At 53.9% G+C, this 14,806-nt stretch overlaps 1 protein-coding gene across 4 annotated transcripts in view; it reads right to left on the reverse strand.

The window, feature by feature from the left end:
* Positions 1-14,806, reverse strand: part of PRR5 (proline rich 5) — a 76,325-nt gene that overhangs the window by 27,052 nt on the left and 34,467 nt on the right. For 2 of the 4 annotated variants that reach the window (XM_064283389.1, XM_064283390.1), the window contains one exon: positions 5,934-6,047. In XM_064283389.1, coding sequence (XP_064139459.1) covers positions 5,934-6,037 — 104 coding nt within the window. In that variant the 5' untranslated portion in view covers positions 6,038-6,047. Of the gene's footprint in view, positions 1-5,933; positions 6,112-14,806 lie in introns of those variants that run through there. The other 2 variants (XM_023559858.2, XM_003419716.4) reach the window with 2 other exon arrangements.

Consider the following 14,806-nt stretch of genomic DNA (forward strand, 5'->3'; position numbering starts at 1 on the left):
TGTTTTCTTTATGTTGAGCTAGAATCCATACTGAAGGCTGTGGTCTCTGATCCTCATTAGTAAGTGCTTCAAGTCCTCTTCACTTTCAGTAAGCAAGGTTGTGTCATCTGCATAACTCAAGTTCTTAATGAGTCTTCCTCCAATCCTCACATACCGTTCTTCTTTATATAGTCCAGCTTCCTGGATTATTTGCTCAGCATACAGTTTGAACTAATAATGGTAAAAGGATACCACCCATAGAATCCTTCAATATTACAACTCGAGGATTGAATTTTTTATGCAGTTCTTTCAGCCTCAGAAATGCCACCTGTAGTCCTTGGCTTGTGGCCCCTCTCCATCTTCAAAGCCGTAAGCATAGCATCTCCCAACCTCTCTGCTTCCTTCTTCAAGCTCCTTCTGACTCTCCTGCCTCCCCCTTTTCCTTTGTAAGGCCCCTAAACCCTAACCCTGTCATTCCACTGGGCCTACAAGATTATCCAGGACCATCTCCCCTCTCAAGGTCTTTAACTTTAGTCACATTTAAAAGGTCCCTTTAGCTGTGCGTGTCACATATTTACAGGTCCCAGGGATTAGCACGTGGACATCTTTGGGGGCCGTGATTCTGTTTACCATACCTAGACTGCCTTAGAGCGAGAGGTGGTGTGGGACCCAGTGCCAGACCCAGGGCAGCCCTTCGTTGTTGTCAGGTGCCGCCGAGTTGATATCGACTCATAGCAACTCCACGAGACAGGGTAGAACTGCCCCATAGGGTTTCCTAGGCTGTAATCTTTACGGAAGCAGATCGCCAGGTCTTTCTCCTGGGTCACTGGGTGGGTTCGAGCTGCCAACCTTTCGGTTCGCAGCCAAGCTCTTAACCACTGCACCACCAGGGCTCCTTTGGGGCCCGTTAGAAACCCCATGAGGCAGTATTGAAAGGGGAGGCTCCAGAGTTACACCCGGGTTCCGATCCAAATCTGCCCCTCTCTGAGCCTCAGTCTCCTCATCTGCAAAACTGGGGTATTGTTCCCCACCTGTCATAGATTGAAGAGTCCCCCCAAAACATGTGTCAACTTGGTTAGGCCATGATTCTCAGTATTGTGTGGCCGTCCTCCATTTTGTGATTGCAATTTTATGTTAACAGGATTAGGGTGGGATTGTAACACCACCCTTACTCAGGTCACCTCCCTGATCCAGTGTAAAGGGAGTTTCCCTGGGGTGTGGCCTGCACCACCTTTTATCTCCCAAGAGATAAAAGGAAAGGGAAGCAAGCAGATGGTTGGGGACCTCATACCACCAAGAAAGCAGCACCAGGAGCAGAGCTTGTCCTTTGGACCTGGGGTTCCTGAGCAAAGAAGCTCCTAGTCTGGGGGAAGATTGATGAGAAGGCTGACAGAAAGAGAAAGCTTTCCCCTGGAGGTGACACCCTGAATTTGGACTTTCAGCCTGCTTTACTGTGAGAAAATAAATTTAGCTTTCTTAAAGCCATCTACTTGTGGTATTTCTGTTATAGCAGCACTAGATGACTAAGACACCACCTCAAGGGTTCTTTCTGGATTAAAGGAGCTAACCCATGCTCTGGGCTTGGACAGGGCCTGGTGTAGGTCAGGGTGTGAGGCTGCACCGCCATCTGTGACATGGGGTGCTCCCAGGCCCCTCACAACATTGTTGAGGGGACCACAAGCGTAGAGCACACGAAGAGAGGGCTGGGGGCCACGGCTGCATCTGTCATGGCCCCAGCCAGCTCCTGTCCAGAACCAGCCGATGCAGACAAGGTGGGCCGGCTGCACCCTTCTGGCTTTAGTCCCTGCTCTGTGTGCCGCCATGCTGGGGTGACCACAGCTATAGAATTTCCTCCTACCACGAACACCCACCTCACCCTGGGCCCAAGCAGGGACATGAACGTGTCCCTCATTAGTGGCCTCCAGTCAGACCTGGGATCCGATCCCACCCCCCTACATTAGCCATGGGGTCTTGGTCAAGTCCCTTTCCCCCTCTGGCCTCAGTTTCCCCAACTAAAAGCCAATCGTTCCGGCCTTGGAGGTGGATGCGCATGTGGAGTGAGTGAGGAGTAAGGTGTGCTTGTACCACGAGTCCCCTCCCTGCTCCTTCCCCTGCTGGGGCCTCCACTCCATGGATGGCTGGGTGCAGGGTGCACTACGGCCTCCAGCATTCGGGCAGACCCCAGCGCAGCAAGGAGTGGGCACTGTGATTGTTAACACACATCAGCCCAACTCAAGAATGGGGCCTTGTGTCGGGTGGGTCTGTAGGGGTGGGGTTTGGTGAGTTCCCTCTCATCCCCCAGCTGGGGTCTCTGCAGTGGTTAGCCCAGCTGGGGTTCTCCAGACAGAGGTGGGGCCCTGGCTCAGGGTCGGCCATCCCCCCTACTTCCCTGAGTCACCCTGGGACCACTCTGGGTCTTGGGTTTTCCCAGAGATCTGGGGCCCAGGTGGGGGTGAGTGACCAGAGGGGGCGGGAAAGAGCTCCCTTGACAGGAGGGGGAGGCCTCTGGGGCAAGGGCCAAAGGGTGTGTCCTGGGTTGGGCGGAGAGAGCAAGGCCTGCAGGCTGGGCCCCAGTGGGAGGGTGGCCTGGCCTCCTGCCCTACCCAGGCCTCCCTGCAGCTCAGGATGCTCTGTTCCTCCCCACGCCCCACAGCAGCAGCCCTGGCCTCCAGCTCCAGCTACGTGGGCCTCATGCCCCCCACTTCTCCATGGATGCTTTGGCTCAGCCTGCAGAGCACACCACAGCCTGGAAGGGTCTGAGGCCACAACCTGGCACCTCAACTCAAGAAGACAACCTTCACAGAACCGCAGGCAGGGAACCAGGTCCTGGCCCAGTGGGGGATAAAGTGGAGCTGCCCAAAGGGAAGGCGAGAACAGACACGGACCCAGAATGCCGGTTCCTGGCTGCAGAACGCGGGTGCAGCCAGGCACTGGGTGCGGCTAAAGGGCTTGGGTGGGAGGGGCAGTGAGCCTTCTCAGGGCCCACATGGGCGTCGTCCTCTGTCGCCCGGAGCCAGGAGTGCCCTACTGCTTGCCTCTCTGCAGCTCCAGCCCTCAGCAAGGCCTGGCACAAGTCCAGGGAGGGAACTTGCTCAATAAACAAGCAGCATGCAGTCAGGAAACAACTCCTAGCATCTCCAGCCTCTGGTTGCAAACAGGCCCAGCGGCCAGATGGCTCGCACCCACCGTCATGTAACGCACTTCCTACACCCATGGACATGACCATGGCTGGATGGCAGGCCGGCAGCGTGTGGCCAGCACTGTAGCCACCTGCCCCCTCCATCTGCAGTTACCTTGTTGGTGCGCTGGTGTCCGTGTCTGCCTCCTGGTTCCCTCCACAAACTCTAAGCTCCAGGAGGCTCTTCTGGGTGTATCTGTGCCCTGGGTCCAGCATGGCGCCCAGCACAAGGGGCATGCTGTTCACACATGTCATGAGTGAGTGAGTGACTGGCCATGTGAATGCATGCGTTCAACCCTCACGACACAGTCAGGTATGTAATTTTGTCTCACGTCCAGATAAGGAAACAGAAGCCCAGGGGATTTCAGGGGCGTGCCCAGGGTCATACAGAAAAAAGGGGGTGCATCTTGGGCTCAAAATGAGGCACCCACAGCTCAGCAGGCCTGGACCTCAACCTGCAGGGTGATAACACCTGCTGCACCAAGCTGTTGTCCTGGGGGGCCCTGGCAGGGAGCAGAGGGGGACCCTGATCCCCACTGTTTCTGCCCAGGGACTTGGCAGGGGAAGGCACTTCATTTCCCCTTGGTTCCATCCCCACAGCTGCCCGTGGAGGACAGAGCGGGGGTCTGGCTCTGCCTCATCTACGCCGGGGGGCTGCCAGGCAGGCCTCCCAGGAGCTCTCTGTGCGCCCCCGTGGCACAATGAGGGGCGGCAGTAATACCTCCTGCCTGAGCTATGATGGGGCTAAGTGAGCCAAAGGATAGGAAGGGCCTGGCCCGGGGCCTAGCACACAGTAGGAGCACAGGACATGGCAGTGCCCCGCCATCTGAGGGGGCCAGGCTGATGTGGGAACAAGGAGACCCGAGCCTTGTGGGCACTGTGGGGGAGGCGGCCTCCCCTGCAGGCTGGCAACGCCGCCGGAGTGCCTAAGTTCCTTCTCAGGGAAAACAGTGGAGGGACTCAGTGACTTTCTCCCTGCAGGGTGCCTCCCTGAGCCCTGGAAAGACACAGACCAGAGCAGGTCCCAAGGTCATGGGGGGGGCTTTCTGAGCCAGTGTCCAGCTAGAGCCCCCATCACTGCAGGAGACCTCAGCTGGGAGTGGGAGACAGCTCACCAAACCCACAGTCCCACCTGATGCAAGTCAACAATCAAGAAGCACCCACTGTCCCATGGGTGTTGTGCAGAGGGCGTTAGGATGCTCCCTTGCATTAATCCCTGTGACAACCCAGTGAGATGCCACCATTATTGGCCTGTTTTATGGGTAAGGAAGGGGGAGGTCCTGGGTGGTGCAAACAGTCAAGTGCTCAGCTACTAACTCAAACATTGGCAGAGCAAGTCTGCACAGAGCCACCTCAGAAGGCCTGGCAATCTGCTGAAAGATCACCGCCATTGAAAACCCTACGGAGCGCAGTTCTACTCTGGCACACATGAGGGCGCCATGAGTTGGAATTCACGACCAGAGAAGTTAGGTGACTTGCTCAAGGTCACACAGCAGGAAAGAGGTAGAGCTGGGATTTGAATTAAGTTTGCTGGCTCTTTCCACTACGCTGCGGCAAGGAACGGAGGAGGGAGACTGCTTCTCTCACCTTGATACTGCAAGAAATATTCATCCACCAACCTTCCGGTCAGTAGCCAAGCACTTAACCGTCCACACCACCCAGGGACTCCTTCCTCATCCTAAAATGGGCTAATAATGGCGCCCACCTCGCAGGGCCCTTACAGGGCTGAAAAGGCCTTTTATGCTGAAAATGTGTGTTAGTGGTTGGATGAGATACCCAGCCCTCCTCCTTCCTTCAGGCTCACCACACCAGCTCTGTGGGGAAGAATGCCCCTGTCCACTGACAGATAAGGAAACCGAGTCAGACACGTTTCTGACTAGTCTGCAGAGGAGGGTCTCAGGGTGGCCGCCCCTACCCATCATGGTGCTCAGGAAGCGGTAGATGAACGAGTGGCTGTGTATCCACGTGACAGCCCAGTTCTGGGTGGCCAAGACCACAGCTAGCCGGGTATCTGGAGAGATGCCGGGAGCAGGCGGAGTCCAGCCTCCCTACCCAACAGCCTGCCTCACTCGCCCCTTCCCACCCTTTTTTCCTGCTGATGGAAATGTCTAGTTTTGAAAAGGGCTCAGGAGCCGAACCCCGGGAGAATCCCACTCTTTTCCGGATCCCGCCCTTGCTCTGGATGGGGGGGGGTGGTCTTCCCATGCCCCTGCTCCTGAGCTCTGGGAACCCGGCCTCGGGCCTGGGGGAGGGTCCCCTAAGGAATGCGGGCAGCTGGGGCGGCCTCTGACAGCTGCGCAGGACAGGGGGCCGCTCAAGGGAAAGCAGCCCGCCCACCCTCGACCAAAGGGACTAAAACCTAGAGACAGGAAGCGCCGCGGCCACTCACCGACCGAGCCCGAGCGGCTTACAGCTCAACCGCAAAATGGTAAAAACACTTCCTGCTGGATTTACCTGCCAGGTTGTCAGCAGCACTCAGGCGGAGGTGTGGGAGTGCCCTGGGTGGGGTCGGCCGAGGCTCTCTCCACCCCCACCCGCGGGGCGCTTTGGCCCGGCCCGGCCCTGGCACGGTTCGGTCTCGTCCCTGTTCTAGAAACACGTTGCACTAAACTTCCCTCCCGGCCGGCACAACTCGGTCACGGGTGGAGTAAGTTCTCTGCCAACTGCAAAGTGCCCCGCTGCCGCCGCCGCCCCTCGCTCGGGGCGCACGCTCGCCCGCGGACCGGCTCGGGGGCTCCGGGGTGCCAGGCGGCGGGCCGGGAGGGCGCGGCCTTACCTGTTCCAGGTGGCGTTGGCGCAGGCCCGGCGCTGCTGCGTGCCCCGCTCGTCCGCGGCGGCCGGCTCTCTCTTGCCCAGGTCACTGAGGCTGGGCGAACTCATGAACTTCAACCTGCGGAGAGTCCTCATGGTGACCCCGCGCCCGCGCCCGCCCTGCGCCACGCCGCTCTGCGGGCCCTGCGGCGCCGCGCCCTCTACCAGGAAGCTGCGGCCACAGCGGGAAGCCGAGGGGCCCTCCGGGGTCCCGCCCCCGGCCCGCGCCGCCGCCCCGGGCCCCGCGCCGGCCGCCACGCGGGGCCGATCATCGCTCCGAGCGGCTGCACCGTGGAGCGCCAGGAGCTGGGCCGGGAACGCGGCGGGCAGCGCGGACCCGCGCAAAGGCGGGCGGGGGCGGGGCGGGGCGGAGGGGCGGGGCCTCGGACAAGGGGGCGGGCCGGGGTGGGCGGAGGGGCGGGACCTGAGGCAGGGGCGGGTCTCTGGTGGGCGGGGCCACTAGCTGGGAGGGGCCACGCGCTGGGGGCGGGGCCGGGAGCCTCAACTGGGCAGCAGCCTCAACACCCCTCCGCCCACCCCTCATTCAGGGAGTAGTGTCTGGCCCCCTCCCACAGGAAACCAACACGCACGCGACGCACACCCCACCTCCAAGGGACTGCCAGGTTTCATGCACTGCGTCACACCCAGGTGTTGTCCAACGACCTCCTTAACCTCAGGACCCCTCTCCCAGGTCCTCAGAGCTCTGGTAAAGCCACTGCCTCCTGGCATCCCTCCCCAAAGGCTTTGCCCACACTTATCCCTTGAGGCTCCTTCCCGCAGACACAGGAGGCACAGGCTCCCCCAGGGTCCGTCGCCACCTTCCTGCCCCCACCCCTTGTAGTCCAGGCCTTCAGTCCTTCGCCCTTCGCGTGGCAGTCTCTGGCCAGGACCTCACCGATCCCGGTGCAGCTTGGGCCTGGCCTCCCTGTACACGCTGCTCAGGCAGGGACCTCGAGGTGACTGGCTGCCTGGAGAAGCTGCCAGCTTGATGGGGCTTGGGGGGCATCAAGAGCGGTCCCCCCAGGACAGAGACCAGCCACCCGGCTGTCCCCTCAGATCTCTTGGGTGATGGAAAGTGGGGTTTCCTAAGACCCCCTGGCTGGAATGGAGTGCCCAGTGAAGGGTGGGCATGGCCTTGTAAAGTCTCACTTTACAAAGCACTTTAAAAAGCTTGCTCTTATGAGAGTCTCCCTCTTTGAAGTACAAATTATTATTCTCCCCATTTCCTGGTTAAGGAAACAATCTCAGAAGGGTGGAATAACTTGCCCAACGCCGTGCAGTCAACAAAGCGCAGCGCTGGGCCTAAACCCAGGCCTCCTGAGCCCACCAAGTGCCCACCCACCCTGGCGCAGCCTCCCCCCAAGCCTCTAGGCCCCCAGGCTCATCGGCCTCTCCATCAGACGGTGTGCCACAGTGTTGCTGCCCTGTCTGTCTCTGGGCCTTTCCCACAGCAAGGCCTGTGCTGGGCAAGCTCTGGGGTCTCCATAGCACCCACCCCACGTCTCCCCATCAGGGGTCCCAGCGGGTGGATGGGGGCACATCTTAGAAGCCCTCCATGGGAGGGACTGCAAAAGCAGCTCTCCTGCGTTGTACAGATGAGGAAACTGAAGTTCAGGGGTCACAGGGTCGGTGGGTCCCGTCTTGCAGAGGTGTGTGCATCTTATGCTACACCCCCAAAGGAGGAACCCAAAGATCTGCCCTGGGAGAGGGGCTCCGCATGGAAGCATCATGCTGGCACTACCATCCCCTCTCAGACAGACATGTCTGCACGTCTGGGTGAAGGAGGTGTTGACCGCCAGGCTTAATCCCTCTCCGGGGCTCTTTCTGCTGAATGACCCATTGGGATGGTTTACCCAGGCAACTGTGAGGATCTGCTTCTGTGAGCCAGCAGACAGAGCCCACTCTCTTGTGGGTTCCCACTACCCTGGATTGTGCAAACAATTAACAATCTTGGCTGCTGACTGACAGGTTGCATGTTTGAGTCCACCAGAGGCACCTAGGAAGAAAGGCCTGGCAATCTATTTCTATGGATTGCAGTTCTACTCTGACACACATGGGGTCACCAAGAGTCAGAACTGACTCCATGGCAACTGTTTTCTGTTTTTCAGCTAGGAGAGCACCAGTAAAGTGTAACAGCTTAGCAAGGAATAATATTTCAATTCAAATCAACTAGCATTTCCTATGCACCAACTATGGTATACTGAAAGTTTTCAAATATCAGCAGGGTCACCACTGGTGGACAGGTTAAAGCTGAGCTTACAGACTAAGAGAGAATAGGAAGAAGGGGTAGGCAGTCCATTTCTGAAAAAAAAATTAGGCAGTGAAAACCTTATGAATAGTCTGATATAGTGCTGGAAAGTGAGCTCTCAGGCTGGAAGGCACTCAAAAGATGACTGGGGAAGAGCTGCCAAAGTAGTTGTTGTTGTTAGGTGCCATCAAGTCAGTTCTGACTCGTAGTGACCCTATGTACCACAGAACAAAACACTCCCCAGTCCTGTGCCGTCCTCACAATTGCCATTATGCTTGAGCCCATTGTTGCAGCCACTGTGTCCATCCATCTCGTTGAGGGTCTTCCTCTTTTCCGCTGACCCTGTACTTTACCAAGCATGATGTCCTTCTCCAGGGGCTGATCCCTCCTGACAACATGTCCAAAGTCTGTAAGACATAGTTTCATCAACCTTGCTTCTAAGGACATTCTGGTTGTACTTCTTCCAAGCATCAAATGAAGGTAGAAGGAATACACAGAGTCACTGCACCAAAAAGAATTAGTTGATGTTCAACCATTTGAAGCAGTAACATATGATCAAGAACCGATGGTACTGAAGGAAGAAGTCTAAGCTGCACTGAAGGCATTGGTGAAAAACAAGGCTCCAGGAATTGATGGAATACCAATGAGATGTTTCCATAAATGCGTGTGTGCTGAAGGTGCTCACTCGCCTATGCCAAGGAATCGGAAGACGGCTACTTGGGAAATCTACTGGAAGAGATCTATATTTGTACCTATTCTAAAGAAAGGTAATCCAACAGAATGCAGAAATTATAGAACAATATCATTAATATCACATGCAAATAAAATTTTGCTGAAGATCATTCAAAAGCAGTTGCAGAAATATATTGACAGTGAACTGCCAGAAATTCAAGCTGGATTCAGAAGAGGACATGGAGCCAGGGATATCATTGCTGATGTCAGATGGATCTTGGCTGAAAGCAAAGAATACCAGAAAGATGTTTACCTGTATTTTATTGGGTATGCAAAGACATTCAACTATTTGGATCATAACAAACTATGGATAACATTGAAAAGAATGGGAATTCCAGAACACTTATTTGTGTTCATGGGGAACCTGTGCATAGACCGAGAGGCAGTCGTTTGAACAGAACAAGGGGATACTGTGTGGTTTAAAGTCAGGAAAGGCGTGCGTCAGGGTTGTATCCTTTCACCATTCTTCTTCAATCTGTATGTTGAGCAAACAATGCGAGAAGCTGGATTATATGAACAAGAAGGAAGCATCAGGATTGGAGGAAGACTCATTAACAACCAGGGTTACGCAGATAACACAACCTTGCCTGCTGAAAGCAAAGAGGACTTGAAGCACTTATGAAGATCAAAGACCACAGCCTTGTCTGGGGTCTTAAACCCTAGCAGGCGGCCATCCGAGATGCATCAATTGGTCTCAACCCACCTGGAGCAAAGGAAAATAGAGAACACCAAAGACATAAGGTAAACATGAGCCCAAGAGACAGAAAGGGCCACATAAACCAGAGACTACATGAGCCTGAGACCAGAAGAACTAGATGGTGCCCGGCTACCACTGATCACTGCCCTGACAGGGAACACAACAGAGAATCCCTCATGGAGCAGGAGAACAGTGGGATGCAGATCTCAAATACTCTTAAAAAGATCAGACTCAATGGTCTGAATGAGACTAGAGGGACCCTGGAGGTCATGGTCCCTGGACCCTTTGTTAGCCCAAGGCTGGAACCATTCCTGAAGCCAACTCTTCAGACTGGGATTGGACTGGACTCTAAGACAGAAAATGATACTGGTGAGGAGTGAGCTTCTTGGCTCAAGTAGACACATGAGACTATGTGGGCAGCTCCTGTCAGGAGGCGAGATGAGAAAGCAGAGGGGACAGGAGCTGGTTGAGTGGACACGGGGAATACAGGATGGAGAGGAAGGAGTGTGCTGTCTCATCGGGGGAGGGGCGCTAGGAGTACATAGCAAAGTGTACATAAGTTTTTGTATGAGAGACTGATTTGATTTGTAAACTTTCACTTAAAGCACAATTTAAAATAAATAAATAAAAAAAAACAAACCACAGCCTTTAATACAGATTACACCTCAACATAAAGAAAACAAAAATCCTCACAACTGGACCGATGAGCAACATCATGATAAACGGAGAAAAGATTGAAGTTGTCAAGGATTTCATTTTACTTGGATCCACAAACAACAGCCACGGAAGCAGCAGTCAGAAATCAAAAGACGCATTGCACTGGGCAAATCTGCTGTAAAGGACCTCTTTAAAGTGTTGAAGAGCAAAGATGTCACTTTGAAGACTAAGGTGCCCCTGACCCAAGCCATGGTATTTTCAATTGCCTCATATGCACGTGAAAGCTGGACAATGAATAAGGAAGGCAGAAGAATTGATACCTTTGAATTATGGCGTTGGCAAAGAATATTGAATATACCATGGACTGCCAGAAGAAAGAACAAATCTGTCTTGGAAGAAGTATAGCTAGAAAGCTCACTCAGAGGCAAAGATGGCCAAGACTTCATCTTACATAGTTTGGACATGTTGTCAAGAGGGATCAGTCCCTGGAAGAAGGACATCATGCTTGATGAGGTAGAGGGTCAGTGAAGAAGAGGAAGACCCTTAACGATATGAATTGACAACGTGGCTGTAACAATGGGCTCAGGCATAACCACAATTGTGAGGACGGCACAGGACCAGGCAGTGTTTCGCTCTGTGGTACATAGGGTCACTATGAGTTGGAACGGACTCGATGGCACCTAACAACAACTATGGTTTGTGCCAGACATGGCCATGGTTCTTGGGAGGCCAAGCCATAAACAGGCACACTTCCCGCCTTTGAGAAGCTCAACATTGAAGGTACAGAGCCCTTCGACTTTTCCAGAGCTGGCTATCACCAAGGTTAAGACCCACGCCACCAGTGGGAGCTGGCAGGTGGGGAAGGGTCACCTGTTCCCCTCTCCCTGAGGCAGTCAAGGCTCTAGGAGGTTGCCCAGCAAAGTCTGGAGGCCCAGAGCGCAGAGAGAACAGAGGGGAGCTGGGATGGGTCAGGAGAGCCGGCACACAGGCTTCATCCAAAAATAAATAATAAACCAAACCTACTATTGTCAGTTCAATTCCGACTCACAGTGACCCCATTGGACAGAGTAGAACCACCCACCCCACAGGGTTTCCAAGGCTGTAATCTTTACGAAAGCAGACTGCTGCATCTTTCTCCTATGGAGCAGTTAGTGGGTTCAAACCGCCTACCTTTCGGTTGGCAGCTGAGCTCTTTAACCACTGCACCACCAGGACTCCTACAGATGAATGGATAAACAAAATGTGGTATAGACATACAATGAAATGCTACCCAGACATAAAGAGAAATGAAGTCCTAACGCGTGCCACCACGTGGATGAAGCTTGACGTCGTGGTGAGCAAAATAAGTCAGTCGCAAAGGGACAAGTACTGTGTAATCTTACACGCCAGAAGCAAGTGGTTACCAGGGGTGGAAGGTAGGCGGAAAGGGGGCGTTTTTGCTTAGGGGGCATGAGTTTATGCTAATGGTGGTGGAATAATTTGGAAAAGAATAGGGAGAATGGTGGCACAGCTTGAAGAAAGTAAACAATGTCACTGAGTGAGACATGTAGAAATTGCTGAATTGGTGTATTGCTTTTTTCAACACATCTTCGCAAGCCCTGGATCTTATGGCTTTTTTGTGTGTGTGTATGCTGTAGATGAAGGTTTACAGAGCAAATTAGTTTCCGATTAAATAATTAATACACATATTGTTTTGCGACATTGGTTGCCAGCCCCACACGTCAGCACTCTCCCTTCTCGACCTTGGGTTCCCTATTACCAACTTTCCTGTCCCCTCTTGCCTTCTCGTCCTTGCCTCTGGCTGGTGCGCCCATTTAGTCTCATTTTGTTTCATGGGCCTGTCTAATCTTTGGTGCTGTATGTCTTGATGTATATATATTTTCACCCTAAAAAACAAAACAAAACATGTTGGAGCCAAGTTCTACTGTGACACACATGGAGTCACCATGAGTCAGGATCGATTCCACGGCAACAGGTTTTTTCTGTTTCCTTACCGGTAAGGTGGGGGTGAAAACACTCAGCACCCCCAACCCCCAGCGGGCTTGTGAGGCTCAGGGCAGAAACTGGTATGAAAAGTGCTTTATAAACTGTCAAGTGCTGTGTACCATCTGTTATGGGCCCCTCCCTGCTCGGGGGTAAGAGAGCACTGTCTTAGACAGCTCCCAATCACGCCCACACACAGAGGGCAAAATTTTTAGACCCCAAACCAGATTTCAGGGTCAGACAGGACGTTTTTCCTGTCCTTACTGTTGTTTTAAAAAAATCTTTTAGGCAATGATGGAATTGTCTTTGAAAAGAATATGACAGAGAAGACTTGAGTTGCCTGGGACACCAGCTGCCCACGCGGGTGCGGGGCGACGGTCACTTGGCTGGGAGGGCCTCACGAGCGTGGCCTCTTCCCCTGGTGCCTCCAGACAGGGACGTGTCCCACAGCAGTGGGCTTGGGAGACCTGGGCTTGTCCTCCGTCTGCCCTTGACCTACTGTATGGCCTTAAGCCTCAGTTTCCTCGTGTGGAGAGTGAGGGGCCTGGGTCGGTTGGCACCCAGTCAAGCCCCAAGCCTGGGAACTTCAACCGTTTACATCTCTGAGCCTGTCTGCTCGCCCTGTCTCCTCAGACCAAGATGCTGGATGACCAGAGGTGGAGGGGCTACACAGGTCTTATAACAAATCCCTCCCCCACAAGATCTTTCTAAAGGAAGAGCTGCCCATGGTGCCCGCCCCTTAGAGCACCCCATTGGGGACGACATCCTTCAGGACTCTGTTCCCGCCTCGCTCTCCTCTCCAGCCACGCCCCCTGTTATGGACTGAATTGTGTCTCCAAAAACATGCGTTGTAAATCCTAACCCTGATACCTGTGGGTGTGATCCCATTTAGGAATAGGGTTGTCTTTGTAATGTTAAAGAGGCCATGTCAGTGTAGGGTGTGTTTTAAAGCAATCACTTTTGAGATATAAAAGAGCGGATTTGGCACAAAGAAGCAAGCAGAGATGGGGGAAGAGAGGTGCACACATAGATCACCAAGGAATCGAGAAACAGGCTGAAAAGACAAGGACCTTCCCCCAGAGCCTAGAGTTGGCACCCTGGATTTGGACACGTAGCCTCCTAAACTGTGAGAAGCGAAATTTCTGTTGGCTGAAGCCACCCACTGTGGTATTTCTGTTACAGCTGCATCAGGTAACACCCTCACCCCTCACCGTCCAGCCCCCTGGAGCATCTTTCATGGAAGCCCATCTCTCCACTTCCCAGGCTGCTCTGAGCCTCAGTTAGGCTGGGGTCTTCCTCTTGGTCGTTTGTCTGAGGGCTTTCTTCCATGGGACACTCTAAGTCAGGAGGGCGGGGGCTCTGAGAACTTGTTACCGCGACATCCCCTCACCTAGCACGTAGGTAGGCGTTGTTGCTGGCTGCCTTTGAGTACGCTCTGACTCCTGGCGACCCCACGTACAACGGAACGAAACATTTGCCTGGTCCTGCGCCATCTTCATGACCACTGTGTATTCTGAGTGCCTTCCAACCTAGGGGGCTCATCTTCCCTGTAGTGACCCGCTGGGTTTTCATTGGCTGATTTTCAGAAGCTGATCACCAGGTCCTTCTTCCTAGTCTTTCTTAGTCTGGAAGCTCCACTGAAACCTGCCCACTATGGGTGACACTGCTGGTATTGAAAATACCGGTGGCACAGTTTCCCACAACATGCAAGTTACCACAGTATGACAGACTGACAGACTGATAATCATAAATACTTGGTCGAATGGATTGATGGGTATCGATCTCCCAGGACAACGGATTAAACAGATCACATCTATGAAAACACTTTATAAAAGGTCCCACACTGGGCAGGCTCAAGTCACCCTCACTGTCGCTGGCGAAAACGCTGCCGACCTGAGCCGAGGGGGCGGCACTGATTCTGTGGGGCTGGAATGAAGAGTGACTTCATATGCCGGAGGTGGTGGCTCCCCGAGGAGAGGGCTGGCTGTGTCTGTTCAGCAGATTTGGGGGGAAAAACTTGGCTGTAGGCAGGGCAAGGTTGGCAGGATGGCCAGTTCAGGGAAGGGAGGGCAGGGCTGCTCTGGAGAAGGAAATTAGAGGGAAAATGCCAGATTCGAGGGTCAGGACAGCCTAAGGTTAGGGCCAGGGAGGGTCTCAGGGGGAGGGGGCTGGAGGTGTAGCGAGAGTCTGGGAGGAGAAGTGGCCACAAGAAACTCTGGGGTGGAAATGGTGCAGGGATTTAGAAGACATCTATAGTGAACGCTTGGCTAATAACTGAAAGGTTCTAGGTTTGAGTCCACCCACAGGCACCTTGGAAGAAAGACCTGGCAATCTAATTCTGAAAAATCAGCCTCTGAAAACCCTATGGAAGAGAATCCCTGATGGAGCAGGAGAATAGTGGTATGCAGACCTCAAATTCTTGTAAAAAGACCAGACTCAATGGTCTGACTGAGACTAGAAGGACCCCGGAGGTCATGGTTCCCAGACCTTCTGTTAGTCCAAGACTGGAGCCATTCCCGAA

This window comes from Loxodonta africana, chromosome 4 (assembly GCF_030014295.1).
Source record: "Loxodonta africana isolate mLoxAfr1 chromosome 4, mLoxAfr1.hap2, whole genome shotgun sequence".
Taxonomy (NCBI): Eukaryota; Metazoa; Chordata; class Mammalia; order Proboscidea; family Elephantidae; genus Loxodonta; species Loxodonta africana.